Genomic DNA, 18083 nt, shown 5'->3' with positions numbered 1-18083 from the left:
TAATGTTGGTAATCTATTAAACTACATTAAAGATTCAGTTACTGTAAAGGTATATTTTCAGCCTGATGTCTGGGTATAAAAATGGTAATGTGGATTGGACGCCTGAAAAGGAGGGAATGAAAACTACTTAATGAAAATGTTGTTGTAGCTTTAGTTGGCATCTGAAATTGTGTTAACCTGAAAATGCTAAAGAGAGCAGGAAAAATGAAAGCGAGGAAAAGAGCAGCAAGAGAGACAAAAAGGTGTAAAGGAAAAGGGATTTTATTCCAATTTAAATTCTTGGAAATGAACTGAATGTTGAAAGCAGGTAAAAAGCCAATGTCATCTGTGTTTTATTGTTAGAAATACACATTTTAATTACTGACAACAGGGAGATTTATCTTGTGCTCTAATCACAAACAGGAAATCTAAGACTCTTAGAGATCTTTTAGAAAGTCACAAATCAGCGCTGCCAGACATTTCACATCCCCTTCCCCCTGTGGTTCAATTGACAAGCGAATGCTGTCAAACTCCAAAATCATTCTCCATTGTTCTGTCAAATCCCCAGTTGCCTCACCTGCACCAGTAAACTTCAAGCACTCATCCCAGAGTTGTCAGAAGCCAAGGGCCCAACTGCAGGTGAACTCCAGTTCCACAGCCAATACTTCTAAAAACACTAAAACCAATTCAGTTGGTGCTATTTGCTTACCATCTTGCTGATTGGTCTCATAAATAAAATTAACAATTTTAAAATGAAAATTCAAGGAATAGAAATTATACAAGTTATATCAATAAATAAAATACTTATGATCAAGGCCGCTCACTTACAGATCTGAGTATTTCCCAAAACTCTGTTAACATCAGTGGATCAACAATCAAATGTTACATGCAAAGCATTGTAACTGATGTTGATTTCTTTTGTTTTACAATAAAACCTTAAGTGCCAGAAGCACTTACCAATGTTAAATTTGGATTTAAAAACTTAAGAAATAGAAGCAAGAGTAGGCTGTTTGGCCCTCATGCTTGCTCCATTGCTCGCTCCATTGCTCATAAAGATCATGACTGATCTTTTACCTCAGCACTACTTTTCTGCACCAGCCCAACACCCTTGATTCCTTTAATATCCAAAAATCTATCAATCCGTCTTGGATAGACCAAGCAACTAAGAATCCAAATATACTTGTAGCGAGAGTTTAGAAACTCACCAACCTCTGGGTAAAGGAATCTCATCTCAGTTTTTTAATGAAACAAACCCCTTATTGTGAGGCTCTGGATCCTGGTTCTAGACACCACAGCCAGAGGTCACATTGTCCCTGCATCTATCTTGTACCCTGTAAAAATTCTGTACAATTCAATGAGGCCACTCACTGGGCCTACTCTCCCTGAACTCAAGAGACGGTAGGCCCAGTCTGCCCAATCCCTCCTCATGAGATAAACCAAAGCAGAAATCAATCTGTGAACCCATGTTGCACTCCCTCAAATATTACCATGCCCCTTTTTAAATAGGGTGACCAGATCTGTTCATAATGTTTTCAGTGCAGTTTCATCAGGACCACAATAATTTCAATAAAATGTCTTTATTCCTTTAAAGGAATCCTGAATTAGAGGCAACACACTATTTTATTGCTTGCATGCATGTTAACTTTTAGCAATGTGTGCAAGGATACCCTGGACCTTCTGAACAGCAACACTTTTCTATCTCTCACCATTTTACCAGGATTATTCAATTCCAGACCACATTGCAACCTTAGTTAAAAACAAACAAAATAGCTCAGTGCCAGAGGTGAGATAAAGTGATTTCTCTTACAACGTAATGCTATTACAGCGCCAGCAACCCGGGTTCTATTCCGGCTACTGTCTGTAAGGAGTTTGTACGTTCTCCCTGTGTCTGCGTGGGTTTCCTATCAGAAGGTCAGAATTGCAGACATTTAATGGTAACTGCATAGAGTTCAATTCCACTTGGAACAGTTTGTTAATGAAGCAGTCTATGCCCGCATTCAGCAACATCTCAACAACATTCAAGCATGGACTGAATAGTGGCAAGGAATATTCACAGTAATCAAATGCTAATTAACAACCACTCAAAGTAAGAATCTAATGACCAGCATTTGGAACTCAATGTCATTACTATTATTAGTGATGATGATTTGTGATGCCCACATCCTAAGTAAATAAATTTAGAAAAATATATCCCATCATCAACATCAGCGACTGGAAACATAACTGGACCAACCACATGGATAACCTGGCTACAAGGTTAGGGGCTGGCCATTCTGGTACGCACATTCAGTACTAGTCTTCCCAGTGATGTTTACATCCCATAAGAGAGCAAAAAACATAAAACAGTCAAACTTCAGGACTTGGAGAAATTTGCCCTTAATTCAGAAGGTCTTTTGTGATAAGTCCACCAAAATATATTAAAAATCTTGAATTTATATCATGTAATTCCTTTATCAGCTTTCAGTGTCACAATTTTAATGTGAGCAATAAAAATAGAACAATTGATTCCCTACATCAAGCCTTATTAGTCGTGTAACTGCTGTGTGAGTAACATTGGTGTAATGATTTTGATTGATTTGATTTTTCAAGGGTTTTGATCATTTTTCTAATTTTGCTTCACCAATTTGAGTTAGCTGAGACACGTCCCTGCTATCTGATTGACCTGCACCATTCCACTGACATTATCGACCTTCAGGTTAGTCTCCATGATCTCCCACCTATTCTACTTTCCTAGGAGTCAGTAAGCTTGTGCAAATATCCCACAATTTTTGTTTTACTTAGGGGGATAAAACGTAAAACAAAAATTGTGGGATATTTGCACAAGCTTTATCCCTGCCAGCTTACGGACTCCTAAGGATTCTATGTGTCCTACTCTTGAATACACATTGGATTTAAAATCCAATAAGTGAAGGGCATCCCCAGGGAAACACAGATGCTTGTTCTGAACTCATGATATCCTACTGCAAGGTTAAGCAAACTTCTAAAGGTAGACTTAAGTGGCAGCCCTGACCAGAACTACAATGATGATTAAGTACACTATTTTAAATTAAGTTTGAATGGGTGAGTAACAACAGGCTTTATAGTCACCATCACTGCTATAGTTTGACAATTAAGTTCACAGTGTATTTCACAGTGAGGGAAAAGTAATGAGTGAAATTTTCCCTCATTCATAATGCAAGGAGATAATTCGGGCCAATTATAAACTTAATCTAGCTGGAACAGAATCCTCTTAATCAAATAATGGTTCATTAGGCAGCAACAGTCTTATCTGAAGCTAAGACTAATTGAACACAAAATCATTTTCCACTCTACTGTATACAGCATGGAAATATGGCCAATGGAACTGGAATGCTAGGACTTGATGAGCAACTAGTCACGTGGTTTTCCATGGAACCTTGTAGCACAAAACCATATAACGAATCTACAATGACATGTTGTCCAAAAGGAAACAGTAATCTTTTGACTATGCAGTTCAACATCATTGCATGCATGCAAATAATTTTTGTTCAATTAAATGCCTGTGCTCATGACTCCCACATTAGCATTCTGCATATAGCAGCATAAAAGGGGAAAATCAAAATTCCAGCATTGTCCGTTTTCCTCTCTAATGCTACTGCACTGACTACACATTCAGCAACCTCCACTACAGTAAAAGGAACACAACAGAGTCCAAGCAATGCTAGTTTCATAAGACTGGTAGAAACCTATTCAGCCCATCAATCTACACTAACTCTGCTAAATCAATCCAGTTAATCTGATTCCTTCTTACAGCAACAACTGAATCTGCTTCCATTATCCGTTCAGGCAGGAAAATTCACATTTTATCACTCAAATCAAAGAGATTTTCCACATTACCCTGGCTCTCTTGCCAATCATTGTGAACATGTTCTCTGGATTTCAGCCCAAGTCAAAGGAAACAGTTTCTCCTTATTTTCTTTGTCTAAATCTTCGATGATTTGAACATTTTAATAATATCACTGTTCACCTTCCATGTTTGGAAAACAAAACAATCCCATTAACTTCAATCCACCCACGGAACAAAAGTCACTTATCCCAGGAACATTTTACTGTACCCTCTCTGGGACTTTAATATCCTTCCAATAGTGCAGTGAGCTCTCACATCCTTTCTATTGTTTGATCACCTCTCATATCCTTCCTATACTGTAGCAACCACAACAGGACACAACATGCTAGTTGTAGCTAAATAAGTGGGATTAGTTTTGAATTCAATGCCTCTATTAAGCCCAATGACTACTTCATATTTTTAAATTGAAGATAGAAACAGAAAATGCAGGAAATAGCATCCGCAGTTTTTTTTGATGTTCACTTTTTTTTGAAAAAGGTTTCTCAATTGACCTGCCACTTCATAGAGTGGTGTACATATACTCCCAGCCATCTCTGTTCTCTCAACACCTTTAAAATTATATTCTTCATATTGTATTGCCTTTGCTTGGTCTTCCCACAAAACTGTATCACTTAGCACTTCCCTGTGTTAAATTTTATTTGCCATGAATCTACCCATTCCACCACCATTTCTGTATTCTCTTCACTGTTTATTACATTTTCAAGTCATGTGTCAAATGCAAATTTTGAAATTAACGTATCACGACATGATCACACTGCTGGATTAACAGCTGTCAACTCATTCCAAAAATTATGTCACCCACAGCAGATTATTATTAAAATCACTTCCGAGTGTTTTGTTAAAAAAGGCAGATACTTGTGGGAAAATTACTTGTGGGTGGTAATTTTTCCATATTTCTATTAATGTCCAAATGACTAAAAATTAATTGCTAAAGCAAATGTAGTTGCTAGGGCCCTAACAAGATAAGGATCCAAAGACTGTATTTGTCATTAATAATGCTTTCATTTAATTCTGTCACTCAAAAAAAGCAGGCAAATATCTTTGAGCATTGAATTAAGACTAAATCTAAGTATTAAAAGGGTAGACTCCGGCATGAGTTGTTTTAGGAATGCCAAATTCCAAAAAAATTTGTATGAACATACAATAAATATTTATTGTCAATGATGCCTGCCATATATTAATCCTGCTCACAATATTATTAAATATTTTATTTAAAATATCCACATTGTTAGTCTATTCATTAAGTACATTTGAAAAATGAATATAATTTTTCAAAAATCCATCTGAAAGGTTCAACAAAAACAGTAAAGTGCAAATGAGAACTTAACTTTCTGTGGCATTTCTATCAAAATTGCAATGAGTGATCACAAGAGTCCCCACAGAAAATCATTCCAAAAAGATGGGCCTTAATTGCATGTATTGACTGGGTCCCACAATTCTTAAGTTGCTTTTTCAGTCTTTACTGACCACTCTACCCAAAGTTTAGGACTATCAATAAATCTGATTTCTGATATCAATAAACTTATTTGCAGTCCTGATTCACATAACAGGTTTGGATTTGGATTAACTTAGTCCCAATACCAGTAACTGGGATACTCCATGATATTTCTTACTTGTTGTAAATCACTTGAATTTAACAAATCTAACAAGAATACAATTGCCTTGGGTTTGTGTCATACTTTTTCATCTCACACACTTTCACCAAAGATGTTCGATAAATCCACGTAGATAACATGACAGTTTAACAAGTTCATCCATTGTTCCATTTTCTCAGCAGTCCTTGCTGTTTCTGACCAGAAAGTAGTCCACGTTTACTAGTATACATCCGAACATAAATAGTTTGTTTTATTTCCAACTGCTAATAACCATTACGCTGTTTCTGAGGTATGGCTAATTGGATTAGGATTAGGCAGGTTATCTCATCATTTTAGAGATACGCTGAGGTGGATCGTGTTTACGAACTTGAATTTTGCATTGAGATTCATTACACCCAGAAAATAGTATGCAATACAACAGAAAGTGTTAACAGTGCCCTCTGCAGCTAAATATACCAAGTCACCGCTAGATTAATTTTTAACTACAATACATTTTTTAACCCTTTCAACATTGGGTTATGCAATTTCCAAAATATACCTAGTTTAATTTCAGCAGAAACTTTAAAAGCTGCAATGGAGAATATTAAATGTTACATAGTTGGTATGTTTTACAATATACTCTGATTAAAATTAGAAAAATTATTGAAGGTTTATATCTGTAATGGCAACCAATAACTTGAAAGCATGGCAGCATTTAGACAACTCATTGTTCTCACAAGACACCAAGTCAGCAGATGGGGAATCCATTTCAGCCTTCTGCAAATTAAGCTCTTAGGACACCGATTATGATTATTCACTGAAATTTTCCATCTTCACTCTGTCTCCAGAGAAACTCTGCCTTCCACTTTCCTCCCAACTAAATACAAACAATATTCACTAGACCAAGAGAGATAAGCTTTTATTCACAATCACTTGAATGAAGCTCATTTCAGAGAGTTACAATTAAAATAATCATCTTATTTGTGCTAGTCACCTAATAAAATAACACATTGAATATTGACCTTCTGAATATATGGGCAGTGATCATTTATCACTTTGATCATATTATTTTATGATTTAAGGTTTATTATACTATAGTATTTAGTTACTCAAACTTCTGCTTCACAATTAACGGTCTGCACACGATTAACCTGCTACAGTTTGAGTGATTTCAGTCTTCCGTTTTATGCTAAGTGCTACAACATAGCCAAAAGTGCATCTGCCTCAGGTGGATAGGATTAGCTACAGTTAAAGAGAACCAAGTTATCACTCTATGCCCAGATAGCAAATATTGAATGGTTATGAAACCTACAAAGGAAAACATTTTCAACTCATAAATAAACATGTTCATTTATTCAGAATCTAGGCATACTCAGCATGAGAGAGCTCCCGGAATCCCTTATTTCCCCACTGCAGTTCTGCAGATTTCCTCTTCACCCTCTGGCGCTGATGGAAATCCTGTCATTGTCTGGTGGCAAGCTGGCTCCATCCGTAGTCCCTGAACAATGACATGCCCAGAATCCCTCACCAAACCACTCAGCAAAACAAGGGTCTTCACTAATTGTTTAACTGAAAACTGCTGCCACAAGCCTGAAGTGTCCTCTACTCACTCGGATCTTTAATAATTCTATATTCAGTGTGGCATTCTCAGGAAGGTGAAAAACAGAAATTTCCAGTTTTCCTGATCTTCTGCTTTGACTATTGGAAGAACAGTCACAGTTCTTGTAAAAAAAAGACAGGCTGGCAGAAAATCACTCTGATAATTTTTAAGGGAGGAAAGTCATGACAAGAAGCTGGGCAAATATTGTCATGTTGCCAAATTCAAGATAGGTCAATATTCCAATCCAAAAATCACAACATCTAGCTAAAGACACAAGAATAATTTTAACCTGACATTTGGAGACAACAGCTTTTAATTTCCATGAAAAACAAACTTAATCCAATCCCTCCAGTGAATTTAAATTAACCCTTTAAATTTTCCAAGGCCACAGTCAGGGGTCTCCTTTAAAAGGCCATCGTGCCAATCAAATTACATGCAAAACAAGGAACAGGCATTATCATCAGGTATGATGAAATACAGTTGCTCTTTAATGAAAAACTAAATGAATCAATATACAAAATATGCTATGTTAAAAAAGTCATAATTCACTTCTATCACATCATGAAATTATCAGCAACATCTGCAATGTGTATTTATAGACAAACAAACTGAAATTTCACTGTACCAACAGGGAGTTTAAATTCAATTGAATAATTCTAGAATAAAAAGTGAGTCTCAGTATTGGTGACAAGAACTACTAGATGGATTGTCATAAAAACTCATCTGGTCATCAAACCTACCTGCATTATTCAGTCTAACCTAAATGTAACTCCAGATCCAAAGCAAATCTAATATTAAACATGTGGATTGTCAATTCATCATTATTTCAAAATTATATTTCTTATAAAATCTACTTTTAATATTTTATTTTCAAAGCTTTATATTTTTGCTTCCATCTTAATTTAAGTACTTTTTTTGGCCATTGTAAATTGTTCAAAAATTTAATTAAAAATTTTACCTGTGGGAATTTTCAGTGTGATTGATGGTTCAGCCAATCTGATGTCATTCCTATTTTTGAATACCAAAGATTCCTCTAGAGACTATGCCCAAGAGAAACTGACATAAGGAAGGCATAAATCCACACCAATGGGGTTGCTGTAACTTTGGGACAGCTTTCACTGGCAAACTATGTTACTTCACTAAAGGCCTTAAAAATGAGGGAGATCTTTTTAAAGCCCCACATCAGGAGCATAAAACTTGTTCAAGCTGCTGCCTCAGTCTGCACTAATTTACACCGAAGGTACATTTGTGTACCTGTGGCACATTTCCTGACAAAATGGAAAGTGAACAAAATAGAACTTATAGTCTAAGATGGTGAACATCTCACAAATTGTGCATATTTTACAAATGAAAACACCACAGTTCATGTAAAAAAAAATTCTATAAAGCCTGAACTGAGCATTGTACGATTGATTTATCTGGATCAGTAACACTTCAGTTGTTAAACCAATCATTGGGAAATGATCTTTTGAATGGGAATGCATTTCAAAATTTTCATTTCCTGTCAGTGCAAAAACTATTTTCACTTATGTTATGCATATATGAAACATCTCAAAATATATTGTTAAATTAATCTAATTAAACAATGTCAAGTAAATCTTAGTATAATCAACTTAACCAACTCCTACTATTTAAAATATGCAATAAAAACCACACACATCTGATAAATCTGATAATCAAATCCAAAGAGGTGTTTTTTTAAAAAAAACATAAAATATGGATCTTATTCCTATGAATTCATTAAAACAGCTTTTGCTCTGACAATAAGGTTTGGTAAGAGCAACATTTCTGCCCCAACCAGGAAGACAGGATCCACCTTGTGAATGAAGCAAAATCTGTATTACAGTAATTCTTGAATTTAACAAAAAACATTTTCTAACTCAACAGAGCCTTGGAATTGAACATCTTGAATTACAAATTAAAATAAATCACTCTGAGTACCTTATTGCAATTTGTCACAAATACCACAGTTCCTACCTACATTGCCATTACTCAGTAAGCTCCAGGATAGCACTACCTAAAAATTAATTCCTAGTTGCAAATGTGCTATGTAGCAGTGTCTGCATATTGTGCTCTGTCTTTGAATGCATTTTGGAAGCAGATCACAACACACTGACATCACTGTTGCCAACTGCCAAAGAAGACCATCTATTCACCAAAACCCAACAAGAATATAGGTAAACTAACTGGTAGCAAAACAGTTCTTTACATGACATTAAATATCATGTAAGCCAATGTGGCAGATACCTTGGAATTTATCCTCCTTTGGTATTTTCATGTTATGTAATAGCTCCAGGTTGTACTTTAAGGTTAGCACATCATCAACTGGATATCATTTTCTACAGATGAACATATTCTCAATTGGCCAGCATTAAACACTTACAATGAGAGAAGAGAAACAACCTGTTGCTGCTGAAGTTCCATGCATCCAAAGAGTGGATCTGAGGTGGCCCAACATGATGGGATTTCCCAAGTAAACTCTACAGCTCATCATGCCTCTCCTGACATCTGTCAGTAATGATTCTAATCACCTCAGCACTATTACTTACGACTGACCGACTTCATCAAAGGAAGGAGCAGATCAAGAAAGATAATTGGAGTCTTTGAAGTTTAGTGGTTTCCAAGGCAACACGTTCAACAATGAAAGACCAGAATTATTATTACTTAGAAATAGATATTCTGAGTAAATGATAGTAAATAGGACAAGTAATTGAGAACCTGATCTGGACTACCCTTCTGATGATTGGTTACCTTTCCTGGCTCAAAGATAGCTGGAGGAAGAATTATGAAATTCTTTCTAAATCCATTATTTTGCAAACCCTAATACTGAAGATGGTTCCAGCAGGGCAAGCAGCATAACATGTTATTTATAGCACAGAGATAGGTCTATCAATAGGTATTATCGATATTCTATTTTGGAAAGCTGCATTGTTTTAGTTAGTTAATGCAGTGATATCTGAGAGTCTTTATACCACATCCTTTGCCAGTCTATATCTCAATTCTTTGAACTTGGGGAAGTTTGCACATGATATGGTGAGAAAGAGTACACTTCATTTCAGGCAAACAGAACTCACTGGATTTTCTAATGAAATTGCTGGTGGACATTGCATTTATGTACTTCTGATCCCCAGCTAATGAAAGTTAGATGGTGATCTGCTTCACCACCAGCAATGCTCAGTGTTCAAAAATACAAATAAATTATTTTGGAAACTACTTACGGATGTGAAGTTTGCTTTTGTCTGGGTCTGGTTTTGATTCTGTGCTTCTTGCTCTTGGAACTGTAAACCTGCAAGGTGTTTCTCAAGGGCCTCCCAGTCCATGGTTGGGAGCTGAGGTTCTTCTGTTACAAAAGTCCCTGAAGTGGCCACAACACCACTTGTTATTCGCAATGCCTTTTGCAGCTTTGGAAGAGTCTTATTTCCTTTGCCACGTACTTTAGTTGGTGCTACATTGCCATTTTGCTTAATTTCACCTGGAGTAACATCAGAAGGAACTGGAGGGATGACTTTTACATCTTGAAGCTCCTCTGCTAAACTCCTGCTGGCAGTTTTAACAAAGCCATTGTTCTCTGAGTAGTCACCATACTCATTTTCCCACTCTTCTATCACCTTCTTTTTGTATTCTTGATAATCCTCATCTGCTTCATAGTCCCCCAAAGTGGCAAGATCCAGGCTGGGTGAGGATTTGCACTCAGAACATGGTGTCACTTTGTTGGAACTTGATTCGGAACTTGTTCGACTACATGAGTCACTTCCCAAATCCATACCATCTTCCCTGTAATCCTGAGGAAAAAATACATAACAATTCAATGGAACATTATTTTTGATTAGCTTTCCATAATGTTAAATTGTTCACTTGGACTGGAAAACACTTTGGGATGGATGGCAGAACAGCTTTGCTTCCCCATTCCAGAGCAGACATTTCTGAGTCAACGTGAAGGAAGTGAATTTCCTCAAACTGAAACATTTTGTAACGGTTTACTGGGGTTTCTATGTTGTTGCCCATCCCCAAATCACTGTTGCAGCAAATTGCAGATCTCCTGTACAAATGTCACCCCTAAATGTAATAAATTACAGATACTGTAAACACCAGTATCAAAAGCTTTTGGATGTAAAATATCATGCTTATATTTCAAAGCAGAATACAGAGAGTTTATTTTGAACAGTTCACTATTACTTCAACATTTTTCATTCACATCAGCTCCGTTGATATTTATGTCACTGCTTTATGAAAAAAAACATAGAATTTTGTGAACAGTATGTTTTATCCAGATCTTTGCTTAATCTCATTACATCTCTGCAAATGATATAACCTTAAACAGTCTCAAGTTTTAAACAAGTAACATGCATTTATTTTGCAAGTATCATTCAAAGACCCCTTGTTACATATTGAGGTACTTTATTTGTTTGGATGGGACATTTGCAACTTTGTTTGCTAATGTGTTTGTTTTACTAATGAAACCTCAGCAGCAATGATGTGCCAAAAAGGAAAACAATCTTTTGGTTTGTCCCAATCATTCCTGTTCAACATCATCATTCACTTGCACTCAGAGGCTGTATTGCTTCCAAGAAACCAATGCTGAACAACAGATTTGTCTTTAGCCCCAAAAAGGGACCTTCATTGGAGGATCTTTCCACACTGAATTAATCCAGAAGTATATTTGTTTTTGGGAAGGAAACCCAATTATCACAATGTTCAGTTTACAACATGGAAAAAGCTCCAGATGACTCTTTTGATAAAAGTATTTGCAAACCCAATAATGAATTAAGTACTACATTGATTTAAAAAAATCTAAGAAACAGTAGTAAATTCATTCTATACCATCTAGATCAATTAAGAATTACCAATCCAATGACCTCTATGTAGGGCAATGGTAGCATCTGTATGAGGAAACTAATTTCACCCCCCCCCCCACCCCCCCAAGTTCTCCTCCAAGTGACAAGCCTTATGAATTTGGACATGTGTCACCTTGCTCACCTGGCCACTGAGGCAAAGACCTGGAATTCCCTATTGCATTCTATCCTCAACCCATTTTAAATGTTTAAATTGACAGTTCAGTATCTTCATTGCAAAGGCCCACTCAGGGTGAGCTATAAATGCTGAACTTGATAGACACACAAATCTCTTGAATATTATTTCATTTTTAAAATTTCAATAAACTCTCTCCAACTGGTTCATCATAATACATGCTAAACCAGAATTATCAATGATTACTGGGTGATGCACCAAATTAGACAATGGGCTGTGATCATTGCAACTTCAATTAAAATCCAGACCAGTCTGCTGAGATGGAAGTCTCTTTTTTCCCCTACTGGCTGGAAATACTCAATGTAAAAATAAATGTGTCTATTCTCAATTTAATTTTTATTCAGCTTTGGCTGTAATTTGACTTTGGCAGTAATTTCACTTTGGTGGCAATCCTACTCAGAGGTCATAACATAACAATATTCAACTTAAGGATCCCATTTCATTCATTAGTCAAAGCCTGAGCCCACTCTTGGAGAATAATTTCAATGCAGAATCAAACCTATTTAAATGTGTCCAGTGGACCCCTTGAGTTCATGGGAGTTCAGTTAAATATTTCAGTCTAGACATCCCCAGCCACACTATCAAACCACTTAAATGTGTGAAGAAAATTTGAATTACAGTCCAGTATGATAAACTAGTTGAATGGCAGTCATCAATGCAAGAATGGATTCCTCCTCTTCTTTAGTTACTCCCCCCTCCCCTCTCCTCTCCTCCCCAGGATTGAAGACTGCAGTATAAATGCAGCCTGAAGGAAGTGCATAACTAATTCGCCAAAAACGATTGAAAGCCTTTTTTGGAAATTTTTACATTCAGCTGTCTGCTACCAACACCATTTCTACTTGCTAAAATTTTTTAGAATGAAATTAATTTGCTATATGCCCTGCAAAGTTAGGCAGTCTTGAGTAAATAAAAACACAAATAAAGAACACCATCAAAACATTTTGTCCGCCCCTATTTCAAATGAATTTCAGCCACAAACTCTATGATTATAAAGATCAATGTGCCACAGCAATTGCTGTGGTTAATGCTTCACAAATGTGTTATAAACTACTACACAAAACAGCACATGTGGAACTTAGAGACTTGAAATTTATTGCTGGAGAACTGCCCAGAATATGTAATAGCCATTAAAATGTAATGAAGCTGATTGACCTATCTGCACTTCTGACTTTTTCTAGATTTGAACAGGGATAGATTTCATACGTCACAAATACAACCAGGAAATAATGGGAGATTCACTCAGTATGTTTGCACATCTTATGATGGATCTTTAATTGGGCCAAACAGTTCCCTGTTGAGACTAAAACTGTAGTGTTCAGCCAATCAGAACACCATGGTGTCAAACATTGACAGAGAAATAATTTGTTGGACTCTCCCACTGGTAGCAACATATACTTGTATCATAAGTGGTTGTATATTTTATTTCTGCCTGACTGCATCAAAGCACATGAATTATTGGAATAAAACACAAAATATACAAGAAACCCAATAGATCATTGCTTATTTTTGTTCTTTTATATAAATTGCTGTTGCTAAACAATATGCTTTTCCTCGTATGTTACTGCATTGTTCCCTGCACATTCACACAGATGAATGTAATGTACAATGTTGAAATAAAGCACTGCACATTTTGCTTAATTGTTTAGTGAACAATAATTGCATATCACATTTTGCAAATTCCAGTTAAGCAGACAATAATTTAATTTTCATTGCCAGACACATTTCATAATAGATTCACAAATTAAAAAATCTGTTAACAAGAATTAAACCATCTTTTTGATGAGGAGAAGTGCAAACAGCCTTCACAGCCTATGCCAGAGAAATGCGAAACAAAGCATTTGCCCACGCTGGTAAACCCTTTTACAACAGTGACAATAGACACTATTTAAAGATTTTTACAAAAGCAGGTACAATTTATTTCTCTGAACAAACCAACATATTTTGCGCTTTCTGGACCCAAATCACAATGTGTGAAGCATACTATTTGTTCTGAACTGCCGAAGTCCGCAACTAACAAAATAGTTCGAGGTACGGTTGGGGGCCCCTGCCCCTGGGTTTATAATCTCGGGCTTTCCTGACAGAATGCGCATCGGCGGCATAGAGCCAGAACTGCCAAAGGAAAAACACAGCCCCCGACACACATAAACTCCAGGAAGTTGGTGTTCTCGATTATTTATCTTCCTGGCTGTTTTAAACTGTTAACTCAACAGCTTTATTTTGTACAAAAGGACGAGGAGGGAGAGTTCCAGCATCTAACCCCGGGGAACGAGCCGCTGCGGTGGCCCTGAACCAGCTCCTCCGCTCCACAGAAGCCCGCCGAGTGGCGGCCGCTCCGGCTCCAGCAACACGGCGGCAAGAAAACCCATCTCACCTCCCGAAACTCTCAACAAAAAGGAAACTTCACTGAGCCATTGACTGCAGGAATCAACCCATTCCTCGTGTTAGCAGCAAGCGGCCGGGGATTAAGAAGAAAGCGGAGCGGAACTGCTTTAATCTCAGTGCCACCATCCTCTTAAAAGGGAAATGACCCCGGTTCTCCTCGCTGAACAGAGTCGCGCATTTTTCCCCGAAATAAACATCTATAGATGTTGATAGCTTTTACTGAAAACTTGCATGTATAAATTATAGGGCAAATTTATTCCTATTGAAATGCACTGTGTCGCCAATGGTGTGTGTGTGAGTGAGTGAGTGAGAGAGATAGAGAGACCTTCCTCCGGCTGATCATACCGCAATAAAGCTCAAAATAACCGAAGCCTACCTGAAAATATGAACGACACTTTACCAGAATCAGACATGAACAAGGATGACAGGAGTTTTTTTTAAGTAAATTCACTGTTTCCCTTTTAACGCAATATTTTGACGTCAGCCGACAAATATGTGGGTTTTCAAATGAGTTGTGGCAGGTGGGGCCGGGCTGTGGCCGGGTTCATTGCCTGGCGCTGACTCACAGCCCGCTGTCCAGCCCTGCCCAGAGCCGATGATGAGACAGTGGCAGACTTTGACCGGGCGGTAGGTAGCCGGCGGCAGAGGGCAAGTGTAGCGCAAAACTGCTCAGGGTGCAGAGGTGCTTCAGATCGCTACTGCAATAGTTAAATACAATAGGATATTTTCACTAAAGTTATCGCCATTTTACGTGTTATTTTATCCTGGATATTAACTACAGGATGCAACTGTAAACGTACACCATCCCATCTCAATGCAATTTGCTCCCAATTCAAAGCCTTTGCCGGTACATTACTGCGCAATGGATGTGTAGACATTGATAAGGTACTGGCCGGACGTGTTAATCTCTTCCTACAATTTGAAATCGAGCATTGGATGGAAATAGAACAGAACTTGCGGAGATTCCCTTCACTATAATCTTAATGCAAACACAATTAACGGTGCAAAACAGAAAGTATCCCCACAATCGCAGCTGCCTCCTCCTAACCTACAGTACTTACAGTCATTTTTTGGACCAAAATTTCCCATCAAGTCATTGTCCAGCAGCGGTCACAATTTTCTTAGGCGGTTGTCCATACAAATATTCCTTCCCGGTCGGGCACAAGCCGCCCCTCCAGAAACTGAGTTCAAAAATAGACTTAATTCACTTAGCACGAAACGGCCAGCTCAAGTCTTGTGGCAGCGGCGAAGTAAGAGCAGCGAATACACTTCCAGTGATGAATGTCACTGAGACCTCCGCTGAATAGTCTGCGCGCTGTGATGGTGCAGTATCGGTCGTATCCTCCCAAACTGAACCAAGGAGCTTCCCCCCTCTCTCTCGTCGCCCAGTTTTTTTTTAAGCATCGACCTTGTATGAAAACGCCTGTCTTATCTGAATAATTCATGAAAGTTGTTTTGAGTGCTTCTCGTTTCCGCGCGCGTTTTAAATCATTCATTACATGTTCATGTTAGTCTTTTACTTATTTTTTTAAAAGAGTATTACCCGTCATGCGAGTAAACCTCCATATTTACATTGGAGCAGACGGTGTAAAACCAACGAAACACCTACCGCCCGTGCACACCTGGATTTACGAGTTTAAGTTGGATGGAAAACGATCACATTTGAAGAAGCTTTTAAAAGCTCGCTGATCCGCAATTGCTTGCCAGCATTGCGTATCTGTCAGATATTGCGTTTTGATTCTAGTGCCAGTTTAAAAGTGCAATTTCATCCAGGCGCATTCCAAGTCCGAGAATGTGAGGAGAAGAGAATGGAAGATTTTCTGATTTTATTTCAGATCTTTTGAGTTGCAGCCCCGCATGTTTGTGAAATAAACCTCGGGTTTGCTGCATTGCAAGCCCGGAATCCGCTGTCCTACTGCTGTAATGTCAGAGGCGTGGAGCGACGAGCAGTACAGCCTCTGGTGGGGCTCTGGTGGAGGCAGCGTCATAGTCTCAGCCAGCCCCGCCCCGTCAGGAAGAATTAAATAGTTTCCATGACAACTGAATCCCAAGACTGCAACTCCGTTTTCCATCAGCTTCATTTTCTGTCGTCCCCTCGGGTCCTTATAGTTTATTCTTTTAGAAAGGCGACACGTATTAATTCAAAATCAGATGAAAAGTAGCATGTCAACGGGAGGCTAATGTACCTTAAAATCCAACTGTATGCTTATGAATAGATGTAATACAAAACTGTTAAAACTCTGAAATATTTTTCTATTAGCCCGGTGAAATTCGGTCAGTGATAACGCCCCTGGATCATGCTAGTTAATCTCTGCTCTAATTTTCACGTCTCATTTACGGTCACAATTTAATCCCCCGCCTCCTTGATTCATACCGTTTACTCTGATCCCGTCTGCACTGAAAATATCACAGCAGACATTTCAGGAACTGAAACAGCGACGAGAGAGGATTGTTTTATTTTAAAAGTATCTTTCGAACGAGTTACTTTTCACAGAGTATCAAACATGGATACAATTATAACTTTCATGGATACAACCTTATCACAGTTTGAGTGTGAGAATTTAGAACTATTGATCTGTTTCACTGTTGACATTAAGTAACTTGCCCCATTCCCAGTGGAGGTATTAGTCTATTTGGAAGAGTACGTGAAGATGTTTGAAAACGAAAGAATGAATACTAATAAAAAAACCAATGTTAAATTGCAGGAAATCTGGGGAGAAAACATGAACATAATACCTGGGGTTGATCTCACAGATATGTGCTTCCGACGAGGGGTGGTGGGTGCGGTGTGGAGATGGGCTTATCCATAGGCTGCTTTGATCAGTTAGCAACCCACCATCATTTCCTGACATCCACAGCCAGCAAAAAAAAACTCATTGCACAGCACACAGTCCTACATACAGCCCCACACAGTTACTGAAAAAAAGGGAAGAAGCAAACACTTAATAAGCAGCAAAGATCCTCAAAAGAAAGCAGATGCTTGAAGCTACCGTTTTTATTTGGCCTGCATTGATGGGAAATCCTTCTGGAAAAAGGTATGAGAATGGTTAAACATTTCAGTGACTAATGCAGTTAATGTAAACTTGCAAAAAAATTCAAAATGCTAATTTTAATACAAATTATTGAAGTAGCACTTGGCATCCAGGCATCCATCTTTCTCACTAATTATAAAACAACTTTGAGAAAATAGAGAATTTGCTACAGAACAGACAAGGTTTTGAGATAGTACAATCCTACATGAAATATGATCAATAAAAGACAGTTGTATGACTTGCGGAAAAAAAACGAGGAATTATTGACAATTTTGCAACATTTTAAGGACTCGTGTAAAACCTGCTAATTTAGTGAACTGGATAAACAATTATGAAGGATAGAATAATATGTGGTGGTTTAGCCAATGACTACTGAAGAAAGGCTGTTTTGTGAGCAAGATGCAACTCAACAAAATGCAATACAGGAGAGAAAAGCATCAAAGACAATGCAGGGACAGGCAAATGAATTGTGAAGTAATGGCATGCAAACCATTCAGGCAATGGAGAGGAAACAATTCGAATGAAAGATCTGAAATGTCGTCCATCAAACCTAAAGGAAATAGAAAAAATAATGTTGATGATCTGAAGTACAATTTAGGCCCAACATTTTCCAGCATGTGGTA

The 18083-nt window shown here is 37.7% G+C and overlaps 1 protein-coding gene across 4 annotated transcripts in view; it reads right to left on the bottom strand.

Moving 5' to 3' along the window:
- Positions 1-18083, bottom strand: part of schip1 (schwannomin interacting protein 1) — a 495227-nt gene that overhangs the window by 128436 nt on the left and 348708 nt on the right. The window contains exons 1-2 of one of the 4 annotated variants that reach the window (XM_052018693.1): positions 15490-16350; positions 10237-10800 (exon numbers count right to left, since the gene is read on the bottom strand). In XM_052018693.1, the coding sequence (XP_051874653.1) occupies positions 10237-10800; positions 15490-15495 (570 nt within the window). In that variant the 5' untranslated portion in view covers positions 15496-16350. Of the gene's footprint in view, positions 1-10236; positions 10801-14417; positions 14546-15489; positions 16351-18083 lie in introns of those variants that run through there. The other 3 variants (XM_052018696.1, XM_052018694.1, XM_052018692.1) reach the window with 3 other exon arrangements.

This window comes from Pristis pectinata, chromosome 6 (genome assembly GCF_009764475.1).
Source record: "Pristis pectinata isolate sPriPec2 chromosome 6, sPriPec2.1.pri, whole genome shotgun sequence".
In the NCBI taxonomy this organism is placed as follows: Eukaryota; Metazoa; Chordata; class Chondrichthyes; order Rhinopristiformes; family Pristidae; genus Pristis; species Pristis pectinata.
The sequence above is the reverse complement of the archived record's forward strand: the minus strand, read 5'-3'. Positions and strand labels throughout refer to the sequence as shown.